Source organism: Aspergillus uvarum (genome assembly GCF_003184745.1).
Source record: "Aspergillus uvarum CBS 121591 unplaced genomic scaffold BO82scaffold_14, whole genome shotgun sequence".
NCBI classification, from domain to species: domain Eukaryota; kingdom Fungi; phylum Ascomycota; class Eurotiomycetes; order Eurotiales; family Aspergillaceae; genus Aspergillus; species Aspergillus uvarum.
Genome location: NW_020291311.1, coordinates 1 through 13711, shown reverse-complemented (window position 1 = coordinate 13711; position 13711 = coordinate 1). Strand labels below are relative to the sequence as shown.

The following is a 13711-nucleotide window of genomic DNA, read 5'->3' as shown; positions in this document are numbered from 1 at the left end:
CAATCATGATCAGCGCGCAGGCTCGAAGCTCTGTCACCAAACTCCGTCATCCACTAACCTCTCTACGCTCTCAGTCTTCGATCGCGACTCCCTCCACTCCCCCACAGACCACCGCTTCCTCGATTCTCTACGCAAAGATCAACTCTCCCCCGTCCAAAGTCATCGCCAGCCGCGGCCACTACCTCATCACCGAAGATGGCCGGGAGATCTTCGACGCGACAGGCGGTGCAGCCGTCGCCGCACTCGGCCACAACCACCCGACCATCAAGAGCGCCATGGCCCAGCAACTAGACGAAGTGGCGTACTGCTACTCCCCCTTCTTCACCACTCCAGCTGCCGAGCGCATCGCAACCTTTCTCACGGAGTCGACCAATGGAGAGATGGCCAAGACCTTCATTGTTAGCTCCGGTATGCGCACTCCTCATACGTGACAAACAGCAAAGCTAATGTGAGACAATGCAGGTACGGAAGCCATTGAAGCATCTCTCAAAATCGCCCGGCAGTACCATGTCGAACGAGGGGAGCCCCAGCGGACCCGGTTCATCGCGCGGAGACAGTCTTACCACGGCAACACTCTTGGGGCGCTCGCGACGGGGCACCATAAAGCACGGAGAGCGGTGTATGAGGACATCCTGGCCAAGAATGTCTCGCATGTCTCGCCGTGCTACCCGTACCGGGGCAAGCGACCCCGGGAGAGTGACGAGAGTTATGTTCAGCGGTTGGCGGATGAGTTGGAAAGGGAGTTTCAGGCCGTCGGGCCGGACACCGTTTGCGCTTTTCTCGCGGAGACGATCACCGGGGCTGTAAGTGCCGGTTTGGCTAGACCTTGAAGCTGGAAAATTGGGCAGTGCTGACCGATGGAATAGACCCTCGGTTGCGCCCCTCCTGTGCCGGGCTACTTCCCAGCGATCAAGGAAGTATGCGACCGCCATGGTGCCCTGTTGATCATGGACGAGGTCATGTCGGGCATGGGGCGCTCGGGGACTCTGCATGCATGGGAGCAGGAGGGTGTCGTTCCGGATCTGCAGACCGTGGCCAAAGGCCTGGGGGCCGGGTACGCGCCTATCGGGGCTCTGCTCGTGGGTAAGAAGGTGGTTGATGTGCTGACCCAGGGTACGGGCGGGTTTGTGCACAGCCAGACGTATCAGGGCCATCCGGTCGCCTGTGCTGCTGCGTATGCTGTCCAGACCGTGATTCAAGAACAGAACCTGCTAGACAACGTCAGAGTTCAGGGCGACTACCTGGGGAGACTGCTGACAGAACGCATCGGAGGTCATCCGAACGTGGGGGATGTCCGCGGTCGGGGACTGTTTTGGGGGGTGAGTTGCGCTTTTTACTGCGAGTAACAAAAGCGGAATCTTGCTAATGAGGCATAGATCGAGTTTGTGGCGGAAAAAAAGGCGAAGACGCCCTTCCCCGTCAGCGACCATGTTGCGCCGACAGTGCATCTGGCAGGCTTGCAGGATGGGCATTGCATTTCTTTACTGCCCAGTAGCGGCAATGTTGACGGGACTCAGGGCGATATTGTTCTGATTGCTCCTGCATATAACATCACTGCTGCTGAGGTGGAGGATCTAGTGGATAGGGTTGAGAAGGTCATTGAGTCGGTGTTTGATCAGTCTTGACTTCACCTGTGCAGGTGCCGCTTGCGTTGTGTCTGCAGTCCTGTAGCCAACCTACCATATTGATATTCTTAACCGAGTCGCTAATCCCCTTGAAATTTGACCCCTGAACATCCTACCAGTAAGACTGTGTCACCACTGTTTGATTCATGGTCCAATCTATAGAACATGCTAAAGCCTATCCCATCCCTAGAACAGCAAATCTGAAATTCTCCCCAACATGATATACTCGCACCGTTCAACGCCAATCCCAACCTCAGTGTAGCGTGAGTTGTGTAAGAGGATATAAATCTCTCACGACCGTGGAGGGGCTTTTATCATTCGCGGGGGAGTGTTTGGACGGGGATTGTGATTGGGGACATGCCCTGAAGGGAGGTGACCTGGCAGTGGTTCACGGTCATTTGAGACTTTCCGCGGATCTGTGCTCGGTCAGTATGCTAGAAGCTGTCTAGTATGCATCGCCCAACTCGGACTATTGGCAAAAGTGTGTCTCGAGGAGGGCGAGCAGGCACTGGGCTCTGCCTGCTATGTCCTGCATCTCATCCGGGATTTGGTCCCTGCAAGGCCCGATATCGTTTGTTTCAGGCTGTGGTGCTGGACACAGCATGCATTTTCGCGTGATGCGGCTGCTTTGAGGCTTCGTTTCTTCTGTCATGCTGAATAGCTGTGTCTATACCCTGCGAGAGGCGTGGTCCAAGTTTGCTAACCCCGCGAACAGAGAGGTATCCTATCGGTCAATCACGTAGCAGAGAGTGTTGCACAAAGCGACAGGGATCATGCTATTCGCCTCCTCAACTATCTAGGCGTGCCAGGTGATGCCGTGTCAAAGATGGAAGTGCACCTGACACTGTGAGCCCTAACGGACATAGCTGAGAAAAGGCGATCTCCTCTAATGTTCTCGCATCCTCTCATGGTAGACACGTGCAAAAGACAGCTGTGAACACCAGCCATAGTCCAGAGGACGTTCATTTACCCATAATCAGACCTCACAGACAATCAGGGGCCGGGCCCATAGGTTGGCGCTTTACATAACTGTCGTCGGTATCGAGGAGGGCCATCCCCCGACCTCCGACTGGGACGCGTTCCATCCCATGTCGGACCCCACTTAGTGCCAACACAGCCACACAGCAGACCATGCTTAATCTCCTCGGGGGTCGAGAAGGGTTCGTGGCCCAATGGGACTCAAATGCCGAAGAGTCGAAATGAATCTGGGGATGAGATAGAATGGGGGGGGGGGGGGGATGTGCAGGCGCCGTTGCCAAGGGTCAGTCGCGCTCAGGTTCGTATCACAGTGTCGGATATATTAATATCACCCAACCAGCACAGATAGTGCACTGCAATCTGGAATGTCCTGGGGTCTTGGTTGTTGGTTCCCATGGGCAATGGGCAAAATCGGTTGCTCCTCGGCTAAATGGTTCAGAACGCGCACCGTACCCTTGTTAAAGCCGACCTTTTCGCACTAAAATCCGAATGGGTTACGTAGAACTGAGAAGGGCCAGTTGAGGGTTTTGCAGGAGAGGAGCTCGACTCCGGTGGAGTGAGTTAGTGGCTCGGGCTTGTGAGTCTGGTTCTTGATGATTGATGCTCAGTATCTACGGGTCAACTGACTCGCGGGCTGGAGGATGACGCGGCGGCATCTTGGCCCTGCAGAAGGAGTCATCTAATAAACACCAAGCGAACTTCAAGATGAAACCGCACCAGGGGCTTTGCAGCAGCGAGGACTTCGTCTCGAGCTCGGCTAATCCCGACCGTACCAATGAAAATTGTGCCCTGACTGGATCCCCCCCCCTCCATCAGCGCCCGTGCATACTCCGTCAACCATGCATACAACCTCATCCCACACTCACACTCTCCTCCTCCCCTGCCAAGTGCCAACCATAGCTTCAACAACTTGGCTAACGCTTGTTGCCGAGTTTCTCCATCTTACCCCTTGGCACGGAGAATCCTGAAACCACCAGTCGGTCCTCAACACGACCAGCGCTAAGCTATCCGTATTTCCCGGCTGTCATGCTGCTTGCTCACGATGATACTTAAGATGCGCTGGGGACGACACTCCCTCTCCTGTCATCACCAACCCAGTCCTTCTTTTCTTTCTTTTCGTTGACCTGTGCTTTCACTCTTTTCAGTCGTTCTTTCATTCTTTTACCATGCAGCAGCGCAGTGCGCTCCTTTTGGCCTTGGCCGCGCCTCTGGCGCTGGCCTGCGAGAGCCCCGAAAACCACGCTTGTGCCTCCATCTACTCTGTTTCCTCCGTGGCTGCAGCCAGCTTCTGCGCCACCTTCACGGCCAGCGCGGTGAGCGAGACGACCGGCGTGCCGGACGCCTTCCTGTCGGCCTGCGACTACAAGACCAAGCACCTATCCAGCGCTTGCAGCTGTCTGGGCCCTGCCACCGGGGCTGCCGCGGCCGCCACCAGCGTGGTACGACTCACCCTAATCCCTGACCGCTGCAACAACATCAGCTAATCCCCAGCAGAGCACCGCAGCCCCCATCGTTGCGACCTCCACCACCGCCGCCGCCGCCTCCACCTTCCAGACCTCCTCGAAGGTGGCCTCGACCAGCCAAGCTGCGTCCACGACGCTGGCGCCCGTCACCACCGAGATCGCGGTGGCGGCCACCTCGGCCGTGGGCAACGGCGGCACGACCTGCACGGTGACCGAGTACGCGTCGATCTCGTCGGCGGTGGCCTCGTGCTCCAACATCCTGCTGTCGGGCGTCAGCGCCCCGGCGTCCAGCACGATCGACCTGACCGGGCTGCAGACGGGAGCGGCCGTGATCTTCGCCGGTGAAACCGTACGCTGCCCTCCCCCTTTTCCAATCGCAATCAGACTAATGCCTCCAGACCTTCGGCGACACCTACGACAGCGACTTCGACCCCATCGTGATCTCCGGCACGGACCTGACCATCACCGGTGCAGAGGGCCACGTCATCGACGGCAACGGCCAGGCCTACTGGGACGGCGAGGGTTCCAACGGCGGACAGGACAAGTACGCCTTCCCTGCCCCCTTAACCCCAACCCTAACCCCCATCAACCAGTACTAACCTCCGCCAAAAGACCGGACCACTTCATCGTCCTTAAGAAAATCTACAACAGCACCATCAGCAACCTGTACATCCAGAACTGGCCCGTGCACTGCTTCGACGTCGAATCCAGCGAAGGCCTGACCCTGACGGGCATCACGCTCAACAACACCGCCGGCGACAGCCCCAACAGCCTCAGCGGCGACGACCCCGCAGCGCACAACAGCGACGGCTTCGACATCAAATCCTCGACGGACCTGACCCTCAGCAACAGCTGGGTGCACAACCAAGACGACTGCGTGGCCATCACCTCGGGCACGAACATCGTCGTCGACAACCTTTACTGTTATGGCGGCCACGGGCTGAGCATCGGCTCCATCGGCGGCAAGTCCGACAACACCGTCGACGGGGTGACCTTCAGCAACTCGCAGGTCGTCAACTCCGAGAACGGGTGCCGCATCAAGACCAACTCCGGCGAGACTGGCGAGGTGTACAACATCCGGTACGAGAATATCACGCTCTCCGGCATCACGGATTACGGCATCGATGTGCAGCAGGATTACCTCAATGGCGGGCCCACTGGGGAGCCCACGAATGGGGTTGCCATTGAGAATGTGACGTTTGTGGATGTCACGGGCACGATGAGTGATGGCAAGGATTATTACATCCTGTGTGGCGATGGGAGCTGTGAGAATTTTACGTTTGAGGGCGTGAGTATTACGGGCGGGAGTGGGGATAGTTGCAATTATCCGGATAGTGGGTGTCCTTAGGGGGTTGATTTTGGGGGAACGGTGGTGGTGGTGAGGGGGTGAGGTGATGGGTGAACGGGGGTTGGCCCGGTTTGTAACTATACTATTCTAGATATATCAATAAAGAGCTGTGGATCGGCATTTCGTTCTCAAGTGGAGATGGGAGGGAGGGTATGGCTGTAAATGAGTTACTATATCATGCAGTCGTCTACCCCATTGCCGGTTAGCCACTGTGGACAATCGTATCCTAGATGCTCCAGACTACAGACTCAAGCTAAACTCTACCTACGCATCATCGAATGCATTGAACTATGAAGCAAAGACACCATCCCCACCTATTTATCGATGACTTTCTGTAGACCGGTCGCCCGGTCCACTTCGTACACGTCTATCCTGTATCACATTAGTGCAACGCAACCGCAAACACCCTAGATCATTAGCATGCAACCACACCCTCACCCCCCAGCAACATGCACTCGCACAAATACATGGCATAAACTCATAATGCATCACAGCAACCCAACCACCCATGCCGGTCGTCCTCAACACTTAAACAATGACATAAAGCAATACATGCGACCACCAGAAATGCCCAATGCTGGCCACCACACCGAAAGCACCACTGAATGCACCACCGAATGCACAACCAAGCAAAAGCTAAGAACTCCCCACCCAGACTGACACCGTTGCAGACGTCGTGTAGATCATGAATCCAAAACCTAGCACCACCATCGCAATGTCACCGCGCTTGGCCCACGGCGACTGCGCCACCCCCTTGTAGTGCAGATACGCCGGGTACATGTACACCAGCGGCACGCACGCAAACGAGCCAATCAGCGAGACAAACTTGTCCAGGTCCCCGGCGCCCACGGCGGACAACACCCCGCATCCCAGCACGGCCACCGTCCGGAACACGTTCTTCTTCCACTTGATCATCGGGTCCCGCTTGCCCGATCCCTGGCCGAACAGCTTGCCCTCCAGGATGCGCACGGCGGGGAACAGCTGGATCGGCGTGCTGATCAGGATGGCCAGCGAGTAGATCAGCTGCAGCGCGTTGACGAACCGGTCGCCCTGCGGAAAGTTGCTGATGATCTCCGTCTTGGTGTCCGCGCCGAAGGTGGCGTACGAGAGCGCCCCGACCGCCGTGAAGAGGACGGTGATGATCCCCATAACCAGGTAGAGGAGGCGGTCGAAGTGCTCGGGGTGTTTCATGGACGACTGGATCGGGAGGATCAGCCCGATGCCCTCGAAGGTGAAGATGCACGACCCGATGGTCAGGGTGAAGGATTGCCGGTTGAACAGCTCCACCGTCGACGCCAGCCCGCGTGAGGCCAAGCTCGCGATGTCGTAGCAGTAGATGTAGCTGAGTCCCATCAGGATGAACACATCCGCCAGTAGCGCCACGGGCCCAAGTTTAGAAATGTTCCGGATCAACGCCATCGGGACCAACACCACCAGCTGCAGCCCGATCAGAGCCCCCGTGGTCAGCGCCTCGGGCGGCGCGGAGCTCACCGCTGTCATGAACGAGTGGACATTCTCCGCTGTGAAGATAATGCACGCGCACACGAACCCGAACTGCGAGATGGCGATCGACGACAGAATCAGCGACCGCGCGCGCGGGCCAGCGATGTGTTCTCCGATGTCACCGTAGCCTCCGCCGTATCGTCTGCGACATTCCAACAACAGATGAAAGCACAGGGTACTTATCAGCGACACCGTAACCAGCGTGATGGACGAAAATAGAATTCCTCCATTGCGAAAGGCCTTGGGGAGGAAGATGATGCCCGTGCCCACGAAAGCCTTGAGCAGCGTGAAGAAGGTCTTCACGTTGGACGCATCCCCCGGCCGACTGACGCGGGCGCTCTTTCTGCGCCGCAGCAACGGGCTCCGTTCATGGGCCTCCCGTTCTTCTTCCTCCGCGATCGCCGATTCCTCCTCATCTGTATCAACCAAATCCTCGCCCGCGAAGTTGCCGTAGTTGTCCAAGAAGTCGAGGAAGGAGGCCGTCACGCCACGTCCATCCAGCCGACCGTACTTGTTCTGCAAGAAGTGACGTCGGAAGCTGCCCGGTTCGAGTGCAGCGACGCTCTCCTCGACGGCGTCGTCGTTCTGGCGGGGGAGGTGGGAGAAGGTCAGGGCGCGTTTGTCGAGGCGAGCCTGTTTGGAGCGGGCGTCGATGCGATACAAGTCCCGGTGGATATCTCCGCCTTGAAGTCTCAAGGAAGACTGAGGTTCAGGGCCGGACTCGCCGGAGTTGTGCTCGTCGGGGGCATCGGGAGGGGCGAGTTCCTCCTGTAACGAAGCGGTGAACTGTGGGTCGAGGTGTTGGGACAGGATGTTCGCCTCCCTGGGATCAGGGTCGACGGTATCCCGGAAGGATGAGCTGGTAAAGTCTGCCATTGTTAGTGGAATGAAAAGCTAGTGCAAGGAGCAAGCATTGTTGGATGAAGAGAGAGACCAAAAGAGTCGATGGCGAAGGGAAGCAGCAGGTGCAGCCCCATCATGTAATGGTGATGACGCTGTTGATGGGGCTCATTGCGAACTGAGGGAAGAGCAAGCCACGGGATGCCGTTTGGATGTGTTGATTGGCCAGGGACTCCCCAAATGTGGATACACGTGACTCTAAAGCTCTGCGGTGGCGGCTGACTCAGCTGACACTTGCTGTAACGTAATCGGTAAGCGAACCGGCAGGGCAAGCAAGCCGGCAGCTATGTATTACATACTAAAAAGACTAATTTAAACCCTTTATAACTCTATAGATGATTGATTCAACAGCTTTAAACTCTCTTATATACTAGAATAATATAAGATAAACAGATATTATTAGTTGAAAAGAAATTAAATAAAAGTAATATATTTTATTCCAGATTTTAATAAAATACTATGTATTACATTGTATTTTATTTTATTCTTGTAATTAAAGCATTTAAGACGCTAAAAATTTGTATATAAATATAAATTAACTATAGTTTGATGAGATTTTATTTCGAAGTGATTTGCAAATAGGATGGTAGAGTAATTAAGTTCTAAAATATACAGTTTTGTATATAAAATGCAGCTGCCGGTTCGCTTACCGATTACGTTATCAGGCATCTGTCCCGTCTCTTTGTTTCGGTAGGTTTCCCTGCATGAAGTATGAAGCCACCATCGTACGTATAGTTGACAGCACTAGGCTACACTAAGCTTCGAAAATAATAGATGATCTTTACTTGATTATATCTCTCTACTGCTGGACTCTACTTTCACAATAGAGCTGGTGATACGTCATGTTGTTGCTTCAGATGAATTCATCCATCATCCACTTCAACGCGTGTTGACATATGTTAATAAGTCAATACATTAATCTCAGCTAAGACCACAACACTCCAATAGCTTTTAGTACATAACTCCGTACTAACAAAGGAAACAACCCACTTATTTTGTGTTTCTGACATAAGCAAAAGTGACATAATCAAATCCGAAATGGATACCTCCCTTCCCTCGCATCCAACGGCAGAACATCAGTTCAACAATCGTTTCCCAACAGACAAAGCTTTGAGCAGTTCAGTCTCAGGGGCAATGGCCCGGACCGGTGACACCATTGTTATAATTGTCCAGCGTGGTGGCCCAGCCATTTACTTGGCTTTTTTGCGCATTGGTGAGGCTGGCCCAGTCCCCGCTATTATAAGTGGCGAGGAAAGCGTCCGCAGCCTGGATGGTACTTGCAACAGCGGAGCCGTCCGCACCGCTTTTGATGTTGAGCTTCGCGGCGAGCAACTGCGCATACAGCTTGTCAATGCCGTTGCTAGCGGTGGGGATACCCTCGATGGTGACGGCTTGAGCTGCGCTCTCCACCTTGACGCTCTTCGACCCGCCTTCTGTGCCGAGCCAGATCGGTAGTAGATTCGTTGGGCTGGTGATGGCCTCGGGGTGATTCTTCCAGTAGCCGATCGTCCGCGTGCAGCCGCCGCCGCCGCCGCCGCCGCCGCCAGTGCACTTGACTGTCACCGTTGCCGGATCACTGGGCCCAGGCGACCCGTCGTCGTAGGTGATGGAGGCGGTGTTGGGATTCTCTCCCTCGTTAGCACAGGTGAATGTGCGGGTGTAGGACTTTGTCCCGTCATCGGAAAACTGCCCTAGCGAGCCCTGGAGGGTGTCGGAGACCGTTACGGAGTTATGCACGAGCGTCTCAGTCGCTGGAATCGTTGTGGTGGCGGACTCGTTCGGCCCAAACGGTACTCCTAAGTGCCCGGAGTGATTGGTAATTGTCGTATCGGCCGTCACCTTGTAGGTGCCGCTGTTGGCGCTCGGGATGTCGATGCTATAGGGGTAGCAGTAGCTCTCCCCGGCAGCCAGGACCGGCTTAGCCGACACATCCAGCTGCGGACTCAGTATGACCGTAGAGGACGGCGGCTGCGTCACCTTAAGGGTTGACTGGAGGTTCTCAGTTGCAACACTGCCACCGTTATGGATGCAGACCTGTCCGTCGATCCAGGTGCGGACAGTCCCGTCGTCCTTGGTCACCGTCACCGTGTAGTCCACGGTGCCACTCTGACCTTGGACCAGATTGAGTACGGTTGGGTTAGCCGTCTTGTCGATTGTCCACGTGAAAGTCCGGGTCCGGTGCCCGTTAATTGTCATATCCTCGCTGAGCGTCGTTCCCGACTGGCCGCCCGACGGGGATTGCTGCCGCTTGCTGAGCGCTATGCCCTCAGCCTCGGCCGGCGCCGGAAAGGCGGAAACCCCCCAAGCTACGACGAGTGCCACTCCCAACACCCATCCGAGACGGAGCAGCGAGGGCGTTTTCATTTTAATATTGCCCCTTTATTTGATTGTTGGAGTGTGATTGAACTTTCAAGCTTTGGTAGTTCCGGGTTCAAAAACAGATTAAATGCCTCGGCGACGAACTATGAATCCTCCTCGGGAGTCAGTTCTTGGGGTGGGAAATCGAACGGTTATTTATCACTTCCTATACCGCGTTCAAGCCCAGTTCAGAACGCCTGTTCTTTCCGAGATCAAGGAGCTATCACAAGACCCCGTGCATCATAGGAGAGAGGCTAGAAGGGCCGGTTGCTTTAGATTTCCTGTAACACGGGCATGTGAGGTCACTTTTTCAAAGTGTGGCCATTGTTTGTTTGCCATCCGATCTATGAGTTTCGGTGGTAGACTTTGGTGACTGAAGAGCGCTTCCTTTGTCACAAGTCATGGTGGACGTATCACAAACAAAAGCCACCAAAAGAGCCCAGGCGCGTTCACGAGCTCTCTCCGCAGATAAACGCAGTAAGTGGGAAAGTGACAGTGGAGAGGGGTACCGGGAACAATAGAGAGGACGACGAAGAGGAAGCGGAGGAGAGCTCTAGCTAGCATGCCGCCTTGTGATAGCGGCGACTATAGAAATCACGGAACGAACACGACTGCGATACTCAGGCTGCGCGAATGAGAAGCGCGGAAAAGCCTTTGCGGTCTATTCATTCACGGTCATATAGCAGACGTCATCATGACTTTGACAGGGCCCATATTTATGAGTCCGCGCATTCGGCCAAGCTATAGAGTAATAGCTTAAGCCCCCGGCTTCTATAAAGCTTAAGTTCTTATACGAGCTACTCGGCAACCATCGATCGGCCGAGTTCTGTATATTGAAACGGTATCCCCGGTTCTGTCACTCATATTACCGCGGTAGCCGCGCCGTATAGCAGGGAACTGTGGTGGGTACCAGTGCATGATAGAAGGAGAGCTGGGTACGGTCAGATGTGGCTTTTGGATGGCATCGAGTCCCAACCGAAGCAGTGCTGACTGCACGGTCGCTGATTAGTTGAACCGGATTGTTCTTGAGCTATTTTATGAATCTTAGTCACGTTACCGTTTGCCTCTTTGTGCTTGGGGCGGGAAATGCTAAAATTGGCCGTGGTTCATCGGTTGCAGTTTATCTCTAAATCTCAACCTACCATGGATGCTGTCAATGGCTATGCCTAACTCACCACAAATATCTAAGCAATTAAACTTTCATCTGCCGAGAGAAACTGGAGAAGGAAATGTACGAACAAGACGACTTTAAATGACTGAAAGTTTAAGCATAGACCAAAGAGCCTGGTCAATTGCCTACCGGTTATCCTATTTGTACATTCGTTAGCACAAAAGCTAAGCTGTTGCGTTGCCATATCAGAAGATTTCAATGACCATGTAGTATTAGTCAAATCGGAATATGTATTAGTTGGTGTAGATAACTGGGTTTGGAGCTCTGTTATCAGCTCTTCTCCAAAGAAGCCTCGTACAGGTAGAATGTAACTAGACTGGACAAGAGCGCTTTACAGTATATAAGTAATTGACCTAGGGATTTTCGCACTTCGCAGATTGCTACTTACTCATCCCCGTAAGTACAACATCAAGTCCTGCAGGCTGACTCTAGAATTGTCGAGGCAGCCTCTCAAGCTCTGCTATCGCGCCAATTCTGCGAGAGCGGCTATTTTTCCTTTGTCGATACAGTTTACATTAGTTGTACTGTTAACATACCCAGGTAGTACTGCTGGTAGGAGCAAAGTCTTGAGCAAAAGGGTAGCGATACCCTATCTTTCTTAGTCTTCTTCTCTTCTTATGTATTGACTGTCAAACCGTGCACAATGACAATAATGAATCTTGATTGGCATTTCGAAACAGACCGGAATCCTCTGACTTACACAACAAATGGCAATCATGGGAATATCCCATGGCTCTGCGGCAGATGGACCCATCTGTAGAACCGGGGTTAGGGGCTTACGGGGTCCACGGGCAGCAAATGCGATTCTGACCTTCACTGAGGATTGGCTGTCTTCCTTAGCTGTTAGATCAATGATATCAAGGCTGCGCAGTGTTAGTGATTATGCAGACGCCTGTGACATACTACTGTTGTAGTCCTGTCGAAGTTTGGCCAGTCATACTTTTGTCTACACAAGGACACTTTCTCTGGAGGACAAAGTCAAAAATGGACAATCATTCAATTCTAAGACTTTTCATTCCAGTTAAGTATAACGAAAAATTGACAATGATGTTATTCATTCAATCAGACCCAGAGCTTCGTCTTTATAAACTGATAGACTGAATTCTTGGTCTTTTCAGTCCACAACTGATGAGAGATGTAGTAAAGCAAATCCACAATCGTCCCCAGTAATCCGTACCAAAAGGTTTGTCACGAGTCCCGCAGTCGAGCCTTTGATGTGCATGCTCTGGCAAGGGAATCACCAGATGTGGTACATTCAAAGAGAAAAGGCGATAATGCACTGGTCATGCCTCCTAGGCATCCATTCACCTAGCCGCTTAACCCGGCGCTTAACACATTTTTAGAAATTTCGCTTTTCTCAACCAATCAATTAATCCAGAAGTATCATATACATACGAGATACACACACCTTTCACTTTCTTTCTTTGCTTCTTCTCTCTCCTTTGTCCTTTCTCTCATTTCTTTCTACTCAGAAAGGGTGGCTAATTACGAATTAGCTTTCATGCCAAACTCACCCCGCCACATACTAGGTATTCACTTGGTCTCTTGACTAGGGTACTGCTTCTTAGTCTGAGTGGACACACTTCCCGACGGGAGACTATACAGTATCTCGTTCTCTAAAATCCTGTATCTTCAAGGGGGCTAATAATCCTCAGGATTTCTCATACGATAGGCGGACATGGATTGGTGGCGCCTATGTTAGCTTCCTGTTCTCGGCTACTTGCTCTCCACAGCCTCGTAGCCAGCTTACACCCCTGCATCCCTGTAGTGACGTGGCAGCCAGTGACTCTCGATAAAAAGACCGCTCACCCGTGTCTGAGAATTGCATACCCAGCTATACTAATCCTTTAACACCTCCGACCGACTTCTTCATCCTACTCTCCAACAGAGTCATCTTAGTGTCATTATAAAATCTAGAGATGGACACCGAATTCAGCGAGTGAGGACAGGATGGTGATAGTTCTAAATCAACTACAACCCGCTTACGAGAAACAGAATCATCTCATCCCCGCTCTTTACCTTCATCGTTGGCAAGGCAAAGAAAGAAATCACGGTGCATTCCGAGGCCCTGGCCAGCCTGTCACCCACCCTTGACAAACTGATCAATGGCGAGATGATTGAGGCCAAAACTGGTCGGGTTGACTGGACGGAGGTAACCGAGGAAGCTACGTTCCTGCGGCCGTGCGAATATGCTTATGTACGCGACTATGCCCCACCGCCGTGTTCGCACCGAGAGATAGAGCCTCCGAGCGTTCCAGTATCGAAGTCGCCTGAAGATCCGAATGCTCTTGGATGTGCCAGCAGCGGAGGAGTACGCAGTCGAGCCTGCACCCGAGCCAGTGGAGCCCGCTTATGGTGTGTGATC

The 13711-nt window shown here is 53.4% G+C and overlaps 5 protein-coding genes across 5 annotated transcripts; 3 read left to right on the top strand and 2 right to left on the bottom strand.

Moving 5' to 3' along the window:
• Nucleotides 1-5: 5 nt before the first annotated feature.
• Nucleotides 6-1625, top strand: BO82DRAFT_362971 (PLP-dependent transferase; the record flags this gene model as incomplete). Its single annotated transcript, XM_025636876.1, has 4 exons — nt 6-408; nt 463-803; nt 867-1319; nt 1377-1625. The coding sequence occupies 4 exons, from the start codon at nt 6-8 to the stop codon at nt 1623-1625; spliced, it is 1446 nt and encodes a 481-aa protein (XP_025493934.1).
• A 1922-nt stretch (nt 1626-3547) lies between these two features.
• BO82DRAFT_390542 (glycoside hydrolase family 28 protein) lies at nt 3548-5429 on the top strand. The gene is made up of 4 exons (XM_025638523.1): nt 3548-4042; nt 4098-4415; nt 4465-4610; nt 4679-5429. The coding sequence occupies exons 1-4, from the start codon at nt 3770-3772 to the stop codon at nt 5412-5414; spliced, it is 1473 nt and encodes a 490-aa protein (XP_025493933.1). The 5' UTR covers nt 3548-3769; the 3' UTR covers nt 5415-5429.
• Nucleotides 5430-6050: 621 nt separating this feature from the next.
• On the bottom strand, nt 6051-7793 carry BO82DRAFT_372876 (putative amino acid transporter; the record flags this gene model as incomplete). Its single annotated transcript, XM_025637338.1, has 1 exon — nt 6051-7793. The coding sequence occupies one exon, from the start codon at nt 7791-7793 to the stop codon at nt 6051-6053; it is 1743 nt and encodes a 580-aa protein (XP_025493932.1).
• A 1046-nt stretch (nt 7794-8839) lies between these two features.
• BO82DRAFT_33485 (uncharacterized protein) lies at nt 8840-10377 on the bottom strand. The gene has a single exon (XM_025633279.1). The coding sequence runs from the start codon at nt 10179-10181 to the stop codon at nt 8943-8945; it is 1239 nt and encodes a 412-aa protein (XP_025493931.1). The 5' UTR covers nt 10182-10377; the 3' UTR covers nt 8840-8942.
• A 2888-nt stretch (nt 10378-13265) lies between these two features.
• On the top strand, nt 13266-13701 carry BO82DRAFT_362966 (uncharacterized protein; the record flags this gene model as incomplete). Its single annotated transcript, XM_025636875.1, has 2 exons — nt 13266-13285; nt 13342-13701. Coding segments are annotated over 2 exons (380 nt in total), but the record flags the coding sequence as incomplete, so codon positions are not given.
• Nucleotides 13702-13711: the final 10 nt, after the last annotated feature.